This window comes from Phyllostomus hastatus, unplaced genomic scaffold, assembly GCF_019186645.2.
Source record: "Phyllostomus hastatus isolate PE091 unplaced genomic scaffold, TTU_PhHast_1.1 phas_scaffold_501, whole genome shotgun sequence".
Lineage (NCBI taxonomy): Eukaryota > Metazoa > Chordata > Mammalia > Chiroptera > Phyllostomidae > Phyllostomus > Phyllostomus hastatus.
The window spans coordinates 4,293,638-4,312,951 of NW_025334033.1; the positions used below are offsets into that span (position 1 = coordinate 4,293,638).

Here is a 19,314-nt window from a genome sequence, read left to right on the forward strand (position 1 = left end):
TAATTAGAATACCACCTGCATGTATTGTTATTATGTTAAATGCACTACTATCATTCATTTTGCTACCTAGGTGTTTTATTTAGGCAAGCAGTAGGATAAAATATTCTAGCTGATGTGTACTCCATATAACTCTATGAAGAAAATGTTAAATGTTCAATTAAAAGGACCATTAAGACTAACATTTGTTAGAGTTAATATTGCGCTGACAGGCATGGCTTAGTTACCTGGGCATCACCTGCAAGGTGAAAGGTCTCCAGTTCGATTCCCAGTCAGGGCACAGGCCCGGGTTGTGGGCCAGGTCCCTGGTTGGGGGGCAGCAGATAGATGTATCTCTCATACATTGATGTTTCACTCCTTCTCTTTTTCTCCCTCCCTTCCCCTCTCTCTAAAAATAAATACATAAAATATTTTATTGTTTATGCTATTACGGTTGTCCTGTTTTTCCCCCCTTCACTCCCCTCCACTCAGGCCTGGTCCCCACTTCCATAGTCAGTCCCCATACCACTCTTTAAAGAAAATAAAAACAGAGGTAATCTTGATTAACTGAACAGAGAATGATATGAAACATTTTCTGTACCAACCTACACCAGATTAAATGACAACAAAGATAGAGTCCTGTAAGATTTCTAATCACAATACAGGGTGGGGCATAAGTAACTTTACAGTAGTAAGTATGCAAAACATATTATTATTGTATTATTATTAATTATTGTATTTTTCTCTGTACGAAAAAACAATAAACCTACTTTTGCCGCACCCTGTGTTTGTAATATACAGCTATCATAATTCACTTGGACTGTCAACACTGCCCAGTGAAAACCAAATAAATTAGCTGTGGATCTGTCAGTTTACAAGGTGCCTTACTTACACAGACTCCCCGTCACTTTTTACTTAAGTGCCACCACCAAGCCCCACCAACCCATCTCTTCAATGCCTCTTCTTCATCTCTCCCACGGCTGCTCCTCTTCAGCCCTAGGATCTTTCCGCTAGCCTCGTATCTCAATTTTCAATTTGAATTCCTCATTCCCAGAGTTCCAATTCCCTAGTTTATTTTTCACATTATAGTGGTTCAACCTAATGATCTTGAAGTTTCCTATATAATTTCTTTTGCAAAATCCCCCAAGGTAGCGGCTTTTTAATTTATTTGACTATAACAATATGTTTAATAAATATATGTAGTAACCTAGCATATATAACATATGTATAAACACACACACATACACATTTCATAAAATAATAATTTATCTCACTATGTACTATGCATTTTGATACTTTCTATTTTATTCTAGTCCTTTCTTTAAAAAAAAATGGTTGTGACCCATTAAGCTGAGTTTGGAAAATACTGCCTTAAGGGTTCTCCACTACCCTAATCATCCTTGGCCTAAATTGTAAGACACTCTCCTTTTTTAGCTTTTACTAACCTTTCCAGACTTACTTCCTCTACTACTACAAAATTTACTACTCTTTAAATTTTGAGCCTTGGACAAATTGAACCACTCTATGTCTCTAATATATTTGATGTCCTGTTTCAGTGATGTTGACTAAACTGTGCCCTTAGTTTGCAACATTCTTGTAGCCATTCTTCCATACCTGCCTTCATCCAAATCCACACATCCTTCATTGACATCAAGTGTAACTTCCCCCATAAGGCCTCCCCTGATCCCCCAACAATCCTCCTCTGAGTCCTCAGAGCCCCTTCAGTGCACACTCTGATGGCGACTCTACTCTCGTCTCCTCAGGGTCTAGAAAGGCCGAGACTGCCTGGCACGTCTTTTTACTCTGCAGTACTGATACATTATAAGCATCCAATTAGCATTTGCAGAGTAAAAGACATAAGAAAAGTCTCTAAATGGTAGTAGTATATATTACAGTTAACAGTAAAAGTCAAGGTCAATTAATATATCCTTTGGATTCACTAAATTTTTTCTTATATCATCATGTCATAGAACAAGCCCCTATTGCATCATCTCTTACCAATTTAAAAAAACCTTCTAAATAGTTACTAATAGTACCATTGTTTTTCATGGCTATTTTATGATTTATGTACTCCAAGTTTACAGAATGAAGACGTTCCAAATTTAAAAGGGAAAGTCAATGTAAAAAAGATCAAGATCTATCATATTGTTATGCGACCACCAATAGTCTTGTGCAACAAAAAATATGAAGACAACAATGAAGAAAAAGGTAATTTATACTTAAAAATCTTAAGTAATATGTTCTTGGCGATTAATGTCATTTAACAGATAATATAACAAAGACAAGGTAAACTACAGATCTAGAAATGAAAGAAAGATTATAGGACAGACACATAACTTCTGGTGTCTTAGACAACACAGCTCCAGAAGTAGACATCTACAAAAAGTTTCTTAAAAAATATATGGTAGCATAGTCAGAAAAAAAAGTCAATAGGACATAGACACCAAAGACTGAAAAGCATAAAGACAGAACTTTGAAAGACAAGTCAAACATACAGAACATACTTTAAAATATGTACAGCAGATGATAAGATAGAAAGAAATTTATAGTTGTAGAAGAAAGGAATAAAGGGTAATAAAAATATAAGCTGTTGAATTTATAGAGGCACTGAATCAGGCAAAAGATAAAAGAAAGAGTATATATGTGCATGTACATATATACTTACACTTATTGCTATCAAGTAGAAAAGTTCAAGGTTGAGAAGACAGAATGATAGTTTTGCTAGGATAAGGGAGTCACATTTTCTAGGCTTTAGAGGGGATTCTGCAGATGAAGACTCTGGACCTGTGGTAAGTTTATAAACTGTAATAAATGACAAGCATAATCCAACATTTTATTTCTAGGCAGACCTTCCATCATGTGCTTTCTCATGCATGGTTGGCTTTATTACCTGCAAAGGCCAGAGATGACACAGCCTTAAAAAGCCACACCTGGGAGTCAAAATGACACTGGTCTGTGCTAATTTCAACTCTTCCTATCTAGATCTCCAAGAATCAATTCTAGCAAAGTATTTCTTGTGCCAAGGGACAGGGTTTAATGCCCAAAATCTTGGGAACTGACAGGGCTTGAGGCAAGCTGTGCAGTGCTGATGAGCCAGGTGCAATATATACAGGACTATATGCCTGTTTCACTAGCACTATATCTGGGTCCTCTCTGCAAATCTGAAGACCATCTTATATGTTTCTCCCACTCCAAATCCTTTGGATTTGCCTCAAGCCACCCAACTATCTAGAGCTTTTTCCTCCCAAGATCCAAAGTGAAAAGAGATCAACGAAGTAATTTTCCATCATAATAAGTAGGTTTTCTAACTTGCAGATACGAAAAATGATTTGAAAAAGTACCTGCTCAGCACTTTTATAAAATATTCTGCAGCTGGAAATTATTCTTGGTACACTTAGTGGTTATACTGCCAAATCTAACTGGATACCTTATTTTGAAAAACTTCACTATAATGCCCATTCCATTTAAGCTTCTAAATAGAAAAACATAGTACGCTATTAATTATGTGCACAGATCGACTGACATCAATGTGGCAGAAGGGGTAGATGAGGCACAGAGCATTACTGTGTGCACGCTGACTAGTTCAGAGACTCTTGCACAGTACAGGTGTAAAACTAGTAAGTATCAGTAAGAATAAAGTCAGAGGGTCAGATTTCAGAAGTCACAGAAATAGTATCAACATGGCCTAGAGATGTGATGGTGGTGGCTGGGGTAGGAGGGGTCTGATAAAAAGTGGAAGTTTACTAGTGAGGCCTGGGTTAGACTCAGGTGGTGGGATATAGAGCTATGTTTTTAACTAAGAAGGAAAGACATGAAATAAAGCAATTTTGTGCCAAAAAAATTATGACCACATTTTGAACTTGTGAAGTTTACCATGTCTATATGATGTTAAGGTGAAGCAATCATAAGCAACTGAATGTACAGGTCCCACAGTATAAGATTACTACTGTGACCCCAATGGCCAACTATTTTTGAAAGTATTGTAGTTAAGCTGGAAGAAAGAGAGGGATGAAATGAGGGCAGGAGGGAGAAGGAGAGAGGAAGGGTGTTATTGAAAGAAAAACCACCTAGATGGTTCCCTATTTTGTAAGCAGTTGGAACTTATTTATTTTCAGGAAAATTGGTGCTCTTTGCTGCCCTGCCACAGTTCCCCCTTATACCAGCAACAGCCTGCTCCATTATGTGCAGGTTCACCCTTCCCACAGAGGGTTTCTGCTGTTTCCACAGAACCAAGAGACTCCAATTCTTGCTCTGAGAATGTCATATGATCTAGACCTGCCAAGTCAAATGAAATCATCTCCTGAAAATGACAGCGCTTATGGATGATACAAGTCAGGATACTAAGTGACAATGAAACATAACTGAATTGTCCTCTGAGATATTTAAAGAGGGAGCTTTTCCTACTCAAGTCTCATTGGGAGCCATCTTTGAACTACAAAGGCCCTGACTGAGAATAGAGTCAACAGAAAATAGAGGCAAAAAAAAATAGAAATAGGGACATGGAAAAGGAGTAGGACTTTGATGATATAATTTGTGTTCTGTACCTAGTTAACTTGAAACAAAACTTATTTAGGTTACTTCAAGAAATCTTCATTTTATTTAAGCCAGGTTGAATACGACTTCATGTTCCTGGTAATCAAAAGAATTCTAACCAATACAAAAAGTAAAATGGTAATTGTTTTATACAGTAAAATGGTAAACCTTTCTATCAGTCGTAAATATTCTATTCCAAAAGGCAGTTATTCACTTACCGTTGTATTCTAATCACAAGTGTCCATTAAGTAATTCAAAATTATCAATACCAACATACCTAATCAGAAAAAGAATATGAGAGGTATCAAAGATTAGAACAGGAAGAATGAAATTGAATATGTAACTTAACAAAGAACATTAAATTAATTACATCAGAATGAAATTAACTCAGAATTCTGGATCAAAAGATTCCATTAAAATGAAAACAAAGGTATAACCTCAAAAGAAAAAAAAAAAGAACCAGAGGCAGGAAAGACAACAATGGACAAAAGGATTTCAATTAATTTCATGAGTCAGAAAGCACATGAAGGAGGAATGATGACTGATAAATCAACAGTAAAGCTATAACCTACTGTTTGCATGGAAAAGAAGGAAGCCAAGAAAGAAACCAACCAGGCCACACTATCCTGAACTCTAGGTGTAACAAATGTGAGACATGAGGCTGAAAAATTCTAAAGCCAAAAGTCTTCACAGTCAGCAACCAAGACATTTGAGAAAACCCTACCATATGAAAGAGAACAAAGTAAAAAGACCACAAAGAAGACATTAGTATTTCAGAGAATGTAACGTGTTTAAAAATCTCTACTCTGTATTTCAAAAAGGATATTGGGAATGTTATACCATAGAAAGAGAATGCAGGTTGTTATTTTAAAAAAAGAGAGAGAATTCATAAACAAGTTATTAGCTATTAAATATATGATAGCTAAAATAAAATATGTGAAAAAAGACAAGAGACATGAAGTTTCATTCTAGGCAGTCTAATATCTGATAGTGAGAATACCAGAAAAAGGGAATAGAGAAAATCAAGAGGAGCAAATTATAAACCAATAAAGGGAGAGCATTTCTCAGAGCTATCCTCACAATGCAATTCTATTGGCTCTGCCATTTTTTGTGTCATATTTGAAATGAGGTTTGCTTCCCTCAAGGCGGGAAAAAAAGGCACAGCAGCTCTAGGCCTCACATCCACACAGCCCTCTGTATAGGAGAAAGGAGCTTATCTTCTGCCAAGCACCCACCACTCTAGACTGCATTCTATTTTGGTCTAATGTAGGTTAACACAACCATCCCTTATCCAATCACTATGGCCAGGGGAATGCATGATGTCACTGGCTTTCAATTGGATTAATGCCATCCCTGAACCAACATTAAGGGAAAGAGGACAGAAATATGCTGTTACTCAACAGGAAAATGTGGAAGGGGTGCAGGGGAAGCAACCATCGATGTCCAATGCATTGTGGTAACATTTTAGTACAGTGAGCATAAAGGCATTCATAAAAGTTAACAGAAAGAAAAAAGTGGGCCAGTTAAAAAGCATCAAACTTCTCATCAGCAAAATGCTAGAGTACCATGAAGCAATGCCATCACTGATTTGTGGAAGAATGACTTTCAATCTAGAATTTTAAATTTGACCAATGCTTAGATTAAATGTGAGGACAGAATAGGAACATTTCAAAATATAAGGATTTGAAAGTACCCTTTCTAAGGAAGTTTCTTAAAGATAAATTCCATTTAAATAAGGTAGTAAACCAAAAGATAAAGATAGCAGATCCATTAATAAGTGGCTCCAGCCCTGGCTGGTGTGGCTCAGTAGATTGAGTACTGGCCTGCAAACCAAAGGGTCATGGGTTTGAATTCCAGTCAGGGCACATGCCTGGGTTCTGGGCCAGGTCCCCACTAGAGGGCGAGTGAGAGACAACCACATACTGATGTTTCTCTCCCTCTCTTTCTCCCTCCCTTCCCCTCTCTAAAATTAAATAAATACTCAGTGGACTGAGCGCGAGCTGTGAACCAAAGTGTCGCAGGTTCTATTCCCAGTCAGGATACATGCCTGGGTTGCAGGCATGTATCTTTTTTTTTAAAAAAAAAGAAATTCTAAGGAATAAAAATCTAGCTATATGAAAACAAGTATGTTACAAACAGCTTGGAGTATATATGTCATAATCACCTGATCTATGAGATATGAAGGCTATTACAGTTTAGGAGTTTTCATACTTTTACAAAAGTTAGGAAATTTTTAACTCTGTAAATTCTTCCAAACCTGTCCTACTTCTTTTCAGTAATTAGTCAATTAAATTCTTCACAAAAAGGAACATCTCCTACGCAGAAATTAGTTCTAATATTTGGGGGTGGAAGGAAGAACTACAAAAACTAAAGACTGACCTACATATGAAAGTCACAAAATTGCAATCTGTTACAAATAAATGTTTAAAATTAAAATGAATCTAAATGCTTTCAATATTCCATTAATATTCAAAGGATTAAAAGAAGCAGTTTGACATTTTTCTTACAAGTGAAGATTAACTTGAAGAGTTACAGGTCTTCTAGATTCATTTTTTTCCCATAATTATTCAATTACTCATTAGAATATGTAAGACCTCTACTGGAATCTTTGCACCAGTGTTTCATATATGGATTTAACTATTAAAGCTTGGTTATATAATCTCTTTTATAAAAACAATGTATTTCTGATATTATGTCCTTAAAGTATCCCAAAGTAAAGTTAACATTCCTACACAGATAAAGAAGAAACTATTTAGTCCCAGACAACTTGATAATATCTCTTTCAACTATAGTTATAATTATCATGTACAAACTTCCAAAGCAGTTGTCAAGATTTAACATTAGCATTAATATATGTCATAACTGACTGTTACAAAAGATAATGGCAAGCATCCATTTCTCCGAAGACAGCATGGATTGAAAGGGAAATTTTTTCTTAATTACTACTAATCTGATAATTTTTAATTAAACTGATTTAGTAATTTATTATCTTTCCCTTTCTTAGAAGGATGTTATTATTACAAAGCTTCTCCAAAATTATCAGTTATCAGTGACTTTTAAGCAACCCAATTATTTCTCATGTGAGTCCCACCATTTTGTAATACTGGTTCATGCTAAAACGTAATACTCAATTTCTTTATATGCTGAGAAATGAATTTTGAAAATGCAAAATTTCCACTATTTCATACCTCAAAGTGCACACTGTCAAGATCTTAGTTCCTGTATGAAGAGAAGACTATTAACAGTGGGACTCTTGCCCTGGTTTAACTGGCTGGAGCACCATCCCATAAACCAAAAGGCTGGGGGTTCCAGCCCTGGTCAGGGCACATGCCTAGGTTGCAAGTTTGGTCTATGACAGGAGCCTGTGTGAGAGGCAACCAATCGACATTTCTTTCTCACGCTGATGTTTCTCTCCCTCTCTCTCCCTGCTTCCCCTCTCTCCAAAATCCAAGGGCATGTCCTCAGGTAAAGAGACAAAAAGTAGAGCTCTGCTCTTATGCTTTCCGCCTTGTCTGATAACCAAAGTAGTTTTTATTAGCATGTATCTTCCCAAAAGGAAGAAACCAGATCTCCGTGATTTGCTTTGAAAAGTATTCTATGCTATCTAGAAACTAAACAGTAAATTATGGAATTATTCTAAGTGTTTCCCCTATCAGCTCCTGTTTTAAATGATAAAAATGAAAATGTTGTGACATACGAAATAAAAAATATTTCAGTCAAGAAAACTTTAAAGGAATTTAAATACCTCATTTTTTTCATCAAAACCCTTACTTGCTACTAAGCTTTGATCATATCAAATTTAAAGTATAACACTGAAGTAGTTATTTGGGACTAGCAAATTTATATGACATGGGTTCATGAAGTTTAAAAAATTGAAATTCAGTGTCCCTTGGTAGAAGAAGAGACAGAAATCTTCCTTTCCTTTGTAAAAAAAAAAAAAGAGAGAGAGAGAGAGAAAAAAAAAAGTTAAGTCATCCAGGAAATATTAATTTAAATTCTCTATTTCATTCAATATACTTATGAATTGACTGTAGTTGACTGGATAAAATTTATCCTTAAGAAGAATATTAAGGTGTATTAAAATACTTGGCTGCCAATGAGAAGATAATCTCCATTAATGAACACCACCTTCCTTTCTTCCTAAATTTTCCTTCTAAAGAAATGAACAGTGAATATACCATGGCTGCCAAACTCTTATATGCAGGGACTTAAGCATTTAATTCAAACCTCTTCTTCTAGATTTAAACAAGGTTTTGTTACTCACTTTTTTAGGCCTATTTAAATTTCACCCTATGAAAAGGGTTTACTTGGCCACTCCTTGCCATTGTGCTTATCACCTTGACTCTGCTCTGTTCCCTTTCCTGGTTCTCTTCACCACCAAGCACAGTATTTACTTGCTTGCTTTTTATTGCCTATCTCTTTCCACTGGAAAGTAAGCTCCAGCAGAACAGGACTATGTCTGATCTGTTCATTGTCCCATTCCCCAGTTCCTAGAACTATGTGTCACGCACACAGTGTGTATTCAAAAAGCATTTGATAAAAAGGTCATCAGCTTCAAAATGCTAAAGAAAACAAAAAACTTAGTTAAATATCATTTGACAACCCTCGGTGCCAAACTATATCAAAAGTTTTATTTTTAAATACTATTTAATACAAAGGCATAGTAATGATTTTATTTTCAATTCAAAAACAAAAACAAAACCCAAAATATCCTTTCATAGAATAGTTGGGCTACTAGCAGTTACAATATTTTTTATCAGTAAATAGGTCAATAAATGCAATTTTCTAAATTACACATTAAATTCAGTGAATGTAATTGGCCACTCTGCATACCTTAACAAGTTTCAAAAGCTCATAGAGGTCTTCAACCTCATCACCTTCGCATTTGGTGTATACTCGTCCTGTATCCACACTCCTTCCTCTTATGGTCCGGCGATAGAGGGGAAGAGCCATTGCTTCCGCATACAAATCAATGGCATGGTGACCCACTGTTTGATACATGTAGCTATCCAGCTCATCTGACCCCACTGTAACAGTTCAAGTGGAAACAATCAGTAAAACAGGGTGAAAAAAGGTGGATTTGAAAGTCCATCTAGGTTTTACTACTTGGAGAGCAGTTAACATATAACTTAAAAGCCTACTGCACTGTATCTCTCTGCATTCATGAAGTAAAACAGCATGAGTTATACATTTACCCTTAGTTGTATCGAGTTCACATTAGTATTACTCATCTCTACAGCTAATTACAAATACAATTATACATAATAATTTTTAAACTATATACATATTTAAAGAGAAATCTATCTAATAAACTTAATTATTCAATTAAAGATTTTATTATATAAATGTTTAATTCATTCCAGGTTATTCACAAAATCACTGAGTTGTAGCAGAAAATCTTTCCCAATTAAATATCTACTTAGTTAATAAGTAACAAACATTTTGAAAAATTCAGATGCTCTTGCTATGTTTTATATTCAGCACTTCACAACATAACAACCTAAATAAATTCAATATTGTTAAAGCAGTTACAAAGGTGTACAGAAGCATAACTTAAGCTAATTAGTGACACAATCTCAGGTTGTGTTCCTCAGTAGGAAGTAGACATACAACCAAAGCTACCACAAAATTTTTCTGCCTACACTCATCTCAAACTTAGACTGAATCTTTAAATGTTTTAGTTTGTAAAAATATTGATAACCAAATTAATATATATAAAGAACTTTGAGCTTCTTAGCAAGAAACTTCCTGATGTGAGCACAATAACTGAAACATTTTACTGACTTCTAGAAGGCCATTTTCCTTTAAGGCTCCATTCAGTCCTAACCACACTGTTACTTTTATTAATGGAAGCCACATAGCACCAATGGTATGAGATCAAATAAAACCAAAAGGCTCCACTGTTGCCTGAAGCACCTCAATTAACATCCCACAAAAGTTCCTACTACAAATATGAAGAGATGGTTTTATGAATTTTATGACAACTTCACATTATCCTCATTGATGGGGATGATTCCTTTCCAGACAACCTACTGAAAACACAGTACAATGAATTCCCTCTAATCAGCTTCTCACTGGAGTCATCTCTACCAATCGTTCCTCATTAAGGGCCCTTTTGCAACATGTTTGGGTGGAAATTAAGTCATTCCATGAATCATTCAATAATCACCAACTTCCTGCTGACTTTAAATAAAGATTAGCTAAACCCTCTCCATCTCCAAACCCACAGTCATCTATTCCCTTCCACGACAATTACTATAGTTTCAGCTGACTCTTTCCAACTTTTACTCCATAATATTCCAATTCCATTTACTATTGAATATTTCTCCCTAGCAATATTGTAAATAAATGTCTCCATTCCACTGAAATATAAAAATATAACTTGCTTGTCATCTTACCCACCCTGCCAATAAACCAGTAACCCATGGAAGATTACGCAATAATCATTCAGGACAAGGTAAGTGCAACAATTCACATAGGAAAGTTAAAGACAAGATAGAAATTCCATGATTAGATCAAGTATATAATATATGTTATGTAAATGTCTGCTTTTTAAATACCAAGACCTTTCAATACAGAAAGGCTAAAAAACCCACTTGCCCAAAAACCCACTTGACCACAAGGGATAGAGGAGTCACTTTCCTTTGGTAACAGAACATAGCCTGCAAAAAAATCTGCTCCTTCCTTTATAATACAAAAGTTACAGCACAGTTCCCATTCACCCTTAGTCAGAGTTTTCTCTTTATTATTTAAAGAACAGAAATTGGAGGGTATTTACAAAACAGCTCACTTCTAAAAGGCCATTATTATTCAACATGGGAACCCCAGTAAAAAATCCTGGAGTGTATGTTTATCCTGACCTTCTATAGAACCTGTTCTATTTCTTCCTATAAAACATTCTTAATCTCCATCTTCTCACTTCACTTTCAGCATTACATGGTTTTAATCACAGAAGGAAAGAAAATTCAAATCTCAGACAAATAACTGCTGGCTGTAACTCCTGTCTACTTCAGGGCTAATTCCAGTTATTTCATTATTCATCTGTCCACCAAGAACCTGAGTTAATGCCTACCAGAGGCATCGAGCTGTCCCAAGTGCTGTGGAACAATTAAAGGAGCATAGAAGATATGACTTTTCCTCTGAAGAAGCTTACAAGCAATCTATCTGGGTTTAAAAAGCAAGACAAAATAAATAGAAAACAACTATAAAATATTATTTCAAAAATTCAGTAGACTGGCAGATTTGAGGAAGGAAGGGAGGGAGAAACGGAGGGTTAACTGACTGATTTAGAGCTACCTTTATATTCAACTACATTTACTGGATGTCTGTTTTATGCCAGGAACAATGATTAGGGTTTTCATATGTACTGCTCACTAAATTTATCCTAAAATAACAGTGGAGAAAAAGCATGGGGGTCTACAAATAAAATGAGTAAAGTGAATGAAAAAGATTTTACTTGAACAGCTATATGAAGAAGTAGTAACAAATAAACTTAGATAAGTATTCATCTCTCCCTATTATATTTTAGCAGTTAAAATATTGGTGATTACTTTTAAGTTTTAATAGGGAAAGAAACTGTAACTATGTGTGGTGATGGACATTAACTAAACTTGTGATAATCATCTCACTATAGTGAGATGTTAAATCACTAAATGCTAAATCATTATGCTGGGCACCTAAAATGACTACAATGCAAAACATCACATGCAATTATACCTCAATTAATGTAAGATACTGTTGAAGTTGAATGTATCCCTCCCAAATTCTTGCCTTGTAGTCCTAATATCCAGTACTTCAAAATGTGGCCTTATTTGGATATAGGATCTGCAGATATAATTAGTTAAGATGAAGTCATTAGGGTAGACCCTTAATCCAATATAACCAGTGTCCTTATTAAAAAAGGAAATTCAGCCGTGGCTGGTGTGGCTCAGTGGATTAAGTACCAGCCTGCAAACCAAAGCTCGGCCAGTTCAATTCCCAGTCAGGGCATATGCCTGGGTTGTGGACCGGGTCCCCAGTAGAGGGCGCATGGGAGGCAACCACACACTGATGTTTTTCTCCCTCTCTCTCCCTTCTCTTCTCTCTAAAAATAAATAAATAAATAAATAATTTTTTAAACACTTTTTAAAAAGGAAATTTAGACACAGACATGGACACGGAGGGCAAAAAAGTTCTAACTTGGGGAAGTTCATTGGTGAGTAATTTGAAAAAAGTAGCTAGAATGAGGTCTGTGGATTACTTATGGATACCGTTGTCCCCACAGACAAAAACTAAAAGTGAATTACATCTCACACATTTAGCTTACCTATTGTTGGGAACCGCCCTGACTGGTATCAGAGGCTGAAACCCCCACCTAGCTAAGGCTAAGGGAACGCCCTTGGAACCGTAAGCCGGCAAGGAGATAAAAGCTTATCTCCCTGGCAGGAATGCTGCTTCTGCTGCTTTATTCATAACTGAACCCCCAAAAAGCTTGGTCGGTTAGCCAAAGACGGGTAAGATTCCCCACGGGGGGAACGACCTAAGCCAGGCACGATCACTTTGGGAGGCCCCCCCAAAAGAAGGACTTGGGGGGCTGCAGCAAAAGGGGGTGATGGACCCTCGCTCCTCGGCTCTGACATAGCCTGAGTTCTCATTGTCTGGGAGAAAATCTCCTTATCTCTTGGTTGCCTTAGTTCCCTTGCTCCACCTAAGCCTGAAACAATGACAGGGTGGTGCAGCTCGGTACTGAGAAGTGCGGATTCCCCAGGGTGATCAGGCCTAAGAAAGAATATGTAAATTACTGTGAAACCTCCTTTGTTTAGAATGCTCTCAGTTGAATGAGAAGGGTCTTAGGAGGAAGTTAGTTTGTTCCTCAGTCTTACAGCTCTTTGACCCCCCAACTCAATAGACCGGCAGAGTTCTTTGTTTTCTATAGTTCCTTACTTCCCCTAATGAGTACTGTACTTTACCTGAATTATTATGCAAAATGAGCCTAATAAAAGCAGGTATGGACGGTAAATCAGGCGCTCCCCCACTAGGGGGGGTGGCCATTTCGTCCCCTACTTCCCCACAGAAACTAGTCTGTCTCTGTGCATGTGTCGTTTTTTCTCACGTGTTTATCGTCGAGCCATCCACAGCGTTCCGTGGTCATTGCTGGCCGGTGACCCACGCGCAACAACCTATAAGATGGCTAAACTGGATCTTTTTAATAATAAAACCCATACATTATTATTATTTATCAATGTATGTGTCTCTTCCCAAGCTCCTAGAGGCTTCATTTTATTTACCTGCATATTCCCTGCAACAGTTGGAAATGTGTTGTGGTGGAATGGCAGTGCACTCCAAACTGAGAGTTCAAGTCTCAGCCCTGCAAGCTTGTTCTAGCTATTTTACCTTGGACAAATTTATAAAACTCTGAGCCTTGGTATCCCTGTCGAATAATATGCTCCAGGAGCTCTTGGGAAGATTAAAGAAATTATAATTGAAAACACTTAGCATTGAACTTATCATCTAATAAGTGCTAAAGATATATTAGTTCCTTTTATGCTTTTGCATACCATACATATACAATAGAATACAATAATAAAGTTGAATTTTCAGTCATTTTGAGAATTTCCAGTAAAGTTATACACTTACGCTGGTTTTCAGGTGGCCTTAGATTTGCTAAAGCAACGATCTGATGCCCAGCAGCAATGCACTGCATCATATTGTAACAGCTGTCCTTCCCTCCACTGAAAAAGAGGTAAGTATTGGTTACTGACCATTATTCAACACAGAATCATGAGCTATCAAAATAGAATACATTATTTATTCAGCTTTTCAGAATATCTGAGACTACTTTACATTTGTTTTTTAAAAGATAGTTCTATTTATATTTAGAGGGGGAAGGAGGGAGAGAAACATGTCGTTTGCCACTGGTATGCACTCTGAACAGGGACAGTACCCAACACCCACGCATGTGTGCTGACTGGGAATCAAACTGGCAACCTTTTGCTTTGCTGGATGTTACCCAACCAACTAAGCCACATCAGTCAGGGCTGAGGGACTATCTTACATTTAGAATGCAAAACATCACATGCAATTTCCATAGCATAAGCAAATTGAACAAATGAATCTTAATTTCTAAGGTTTTTATTCCTAGTATTTATTCATGAGAGCTTATGAAATTATATGCCATTCTAACAAAGACCATTCTAAACAAAATATAACTCTCTGATTTGTGATAGTACAATAGCTTTACTTAATATAGTGTTTTGCAAATAAAATGATTTAAGTTTACATTCCAGCTGAACACTTACTATATATACTCTTTAAATGGAATTCCCTTATGAAAAAGCAGAAAAATATCTGTTCCACTGTAAGAAATCTAACAACTGGGCTCCATCACCATTAAAGGATCAAATTAAAAATTTGAGATCCAATCTAATGACAAAGTATGACATAATTGGTAGGTTCAAATTGTGTAGAGATAGAGAACAAAATGTTAAATTATAGTGGTAAGTTAAGCATCAGTACTATCTATTGGTACTTCAGCTTTCAGCCACCCCTATATGATGGCAGCAAAAGGTCTGAGCGAAAATCTAATGAATAGATTGAAAAGAACTTACAAATTCTGATAACATATCTGCCCAAGGTAGAGAAGTAAATAACTTAGTTAAGACAAGTGGTACTTCACCTATAAGAAGGTTGAATGGCAAGCTATGCTATTTGGGTTTCATACCCTACTGCAGGAATGTCCAACTCATTTTCACCAGGGCCAGCCGTCAGCGTTGAGGTTGTCTTCAAAGGGCCGAAATAATTGTGGGACTGCATAAATGTAACTACTCCTTAACTGTTAAGGAGTTGAAACTACATCCGGCCCTTTAAAGGCAACTACAAGGCTGATGTGGCCCCCCCGGTGAAGATGAGTTGGACACCTCTGCTCTACTGTTTCCCACCACACGTTTCTTCCATTCTTTTATTATTGCACCTCTTTCCCTTTTTTGCTCCTCCTGTTTCCCTTCCTTTCAATATTTGAGAGCTGCAAATGTATACTCAGGAAATGTTCAGACCTATTCACTTCCCCCCAAAACTGACTTTTTATTCTAAAAGCTGGCCTTTCTAGTTCCCAACATTGTTTGCCTCTACTACATTATAGATGTCCTAATCAGTAACATCTATCATTCCAGAACTTATCAAGGGCAGAATCTGTAAGGGGTAAAGTGAAGTTACACATCACACTCCCTTTCCTCAGATTCTGAAATTGCCATAAACCCATCTTCCACAGCTCCTTCTGTTGAATCTCACTGCTCAATTTCCATAGGACAAAATGAACTCATTCTTAGGATATACAGACTATTTAAGATTAAGGGTTATACCTGCACAATTCTAATTCCTTACAGTATTAAAGATTAAATGATATACATCCTCAATCAGAACTTAGCCTTGTAATTTATTTTAAAATATGCTTTTAAATATGGTTTTAAAATAGTATTTCCCAAATTGTGTTCTGTGGAACACTTCTGTCTACCTGGTACTCTAAGAATAACAGTTTTCAAGATCAAAGAAGTTGGGGAAATACAGAGCATCTTACCTCCTCAAATGTCACAAAGTACATTAGAATATGTTATGTAAGAAGTCCAATAGAAGATCAGAATTTGTTTCTGACTCTGGGATACTAAGCTGAATCACTCAGCTTGTGTTTACATATTTCATTATGAAATTAGTGAATGGCCTAGCTAATCCTCAAGGTGTCATTCAACTCTAAAATTCAATAAAATCTTTAGTGTGTTAAAAAATAATTTTTTCATGGTCTAAGGATATGTAAGGATTATGGTTTCACCTATTCACTAAAACACACACACACACATCCTGTCTCTCAGTTTAGTCTACACACACACAGGATATACTACAACTACAGTAGGTTCACTGTATTTCACTTTGCACACATTCAAGTATATATATATGCACATAAATGCATATACAGGTAGTATGTAGGTATTCATATTCATATGTAATTATATATTCATATCTATAGCATGTCACCTAACATTTATGCAGTTCTTACAGTTCAAGAATTTTCCAACGTCTTTTGTAACTCGCTTTATTATAAAAGTAATACACACACATTACAGAATATTTAGTGTAATCAATTACGTCAATCTTCTTCCCTCCCACATTTCTAAGTCTTCAGTTAGTGTGTCTTTAAATGGTTAAACTTTTGACAAATTGCATTTGGATGTGAATTACTCATTTCCTGACTAATTTTAATTCTTATCTAGATCAAATGAAGACCACAATGGTCAAAGCTGACTTATTCACTGTACAGAAAAAATTCACTGAATAAAGGCACTTTTTGACATTAGTCGTGTAAAAATGGCATTGAAATAACAGAAACTGGGATATTCCAGTCACTCCAGAAAGGGTTTGTGTTATGTCAGGACCTTATCAGTGGCAATTACCTACGGCATTGAACAATAACATTAAATCTTCAATGAGTTTACAAAGAAAAACGCATGGTTGCAACGTAGCTCAGACACACTATGGAGATCCAAATGTCACCAAAATTCAAGTAGCTCAAATTCCCTTTTTAATGTTAGTGTTCCCTTTGCTTCAGTTTACAGACTAAGTATGGAAACATTTTTATTGATCTGTCTTTGGTTGTCAAAGGACTTAATTTAGACACCTAAATATGATGGGTTACTGTAATTTTTAAACTCCTTTTGTAATGTGAAGTGTTACTATAAGGTCACTCTATAAGGAAATGTGTCTGAAGCAACAGCAACCAAATCTAGGGTAAAACTGGTACAATTACGTCACTGCCCTTGAGCGTCAAGTTTACATCCCTATCATAAGCAATCCAGATACACCTGGGAGGCAGGTGAGGGAGAGATGGATTTATGTAGGAAGGGGCGAGATATTAACAGCCTAGGGTGATAAGCAGCACCTGGACGACGGGATGGACAGGTTTAAGGGATTAGGACGAAAAAAGCCAGAACTGTGGGTAGCTGAATAAAATCAGGCTGGGGCTACCAAACTTCACTGTCCATCATTACAGTTTTTAAGAATCAGAACCCGGAGTGAGGGGGTATAATTAAACCAGCGTTCTGGCGGTATGACCCAGGCATCAGCAGTTTTTCCCAGGTGAATCCAATGCAAATCCAAGTCCGAGTGCAAGAACAGAGGGGCGGAGGCCCGCAGTGAGTTTGGACAGGAGCCCAAGACCGCGAGACCAGCAGGGAACAGCAGAAGCCCAAAGGCTCCGCCTCTTCCCGAGGTCCGGAAGGGCCATTTAAACCCCAACATGCGGCTCCTACACAGACAGCCTTAGGCCGCTAGTCGCGGCCCCCGCGGCAGTGGCAGTGGCAACAGCAGCGGCACTTCCCACCCATTAGCAGAAACGGACTGCAGGGTGTCCAGGGAAGAAGAAGGCGGCACGTATGCCACATTACCTGATCAGAGCTGCAACCCTCATGCTGGGCGCAGTGCGCGTGCGTGCGGCGGGCGGGAGCCGTGACGTAATGGAAGCCGCGCCCAGTTTGACCCACCGCGGGGCCTCGGGCAGGTGTTCTTCCCGCTGCCTGTTCGGGGGCGGGCATTGCGACCGCAGCGGCTGTCTGAGGAACACCGGGCAGGGGAGGATACGCCGTATTTGGTGCCTTGCCCATGGACGAGGGACGTCCCGGCTCAGAAAACATGGTGGTTAGGCGCGGCCTAACCACCTAAATAAGGGCAATGAAGCTACCAGGAAAAGGGCAAAGACCGCGTGGCACCCTACAAACACAGTGGTGTTGGAATTGTTTAAGTATGAGAATGTTCAAAGCCACCCTTGTTGAGAGTTGAAGCAATTATGGATATGCAAAGGGAGAGTAAGTTTGCTCTTTATCAGCCACTCTGGATAACTAACTTCACCCTTTAGCTTTTTAGCGTTTATCTCTGTCCTCCAGGCCTAAATCTGCAGCTAGCCTGGACACCCCTAGACTTGCTGTGGTTTTGGCCTTTGTGTAATGTGAAAACTGAGAAACCGGTTAAGGCTTATCACCAAAGCGCAGCGACCTTTCAGAAAGAAAATCTAGCTTCTAAATTCGTTCACCTAGTATTTATTCAGTGCCTTTCACTCACCAGCCACTGTTTAGGCTCTTGGGATACATCCCATGAAGAAGACAAAGATCAGTCCCCTGATGGAGTTTATATGGAAGTGGAAGGCTCAGACAATACACAGCTAAAAAAATTATACAGTACTTTAAAAAGTGGTAACAACTATAAGACAGATTGAGAGGAATCAAGAAGGAATTGGAAGGGCAAATTGCAGAATTAAAGAGAGTATCGAGGTAGGAATTGTTAATAAGGTGAGTGTTGAACCAGCTTAAAGGAGGAGAGTTAGCTGTGTAAAACTGGGATGTGCCCCACTGCTCAGAAAAAAACTATAGCCAAGATCCTAGGGGCTGTGGTGGGAGGTAGAAAGTTTTTCGGGGTTTAATATCTAAATCTATGTGAAACATTAAGAGAAATATAATTGCATACCTACATATGGGAACACCACATACATGAGAGAATTGGAGACCCCACGTGAGTTTCAGGGTCAAGGAAAAGTGAGGTATACCTGGTCATGCTAAAAACGAAGTAAGGCACCTTGGAACTTCAGAGGGTCGTTGCCGCACTCTTAAGAGCAGCAGATGTTCAGTAATTAGTAGTTTGCCTTGATAGTATGAGAAAATAGGTTAAAAAGTTTGTCTATGATAATCTATGCCATCGTGGACAAGGTCCCTAATTCAATTCTTCTAGGTAGTTAAGGGGGGCTGGGCAGAAGTTTCCATTGAGGCCACAGGATCACAGCTGCCTTTCGCT

At 37.6% G+C, this 19,314-nt stretch overlaps 1 protein-coding gene across 1 annotated transcript in view; it reads right to left on the minus strand.

The window, feature by feature from the left end:
- Positions 1 to 17,983, minus strand: part of DPH6 (diphthamine biosynthesis 6) — a 166,214-nt gene extending 148,231 nt beyond the window's left edge. Inside the window, exons 1-3 of the mRNA XM_045823522.1 lie at positions 17,919 to 17,983; positions 14,125 to 14,219; positions 9,343 to 9,536 (exon numbers count right to left, since the gene is read on the minus strand). Of these exons, the coding sequence (XP_045679478.1) occupies positions 9,343 to 9,536; positions 14,125 to 14,219; positions 17,919 to 17,941 (312 nt within the window). The 5' untranslated portion in view covers positions 17,942 to 17,983. The remainder of the gene's footprint in view (positions 1 to 9,342; positions 9,537 to 14,124; positions 14,220 to 17,918) is intronic.
- Positions 17,984 to 19,314: the final 1,331 nt, after the last annotated feature.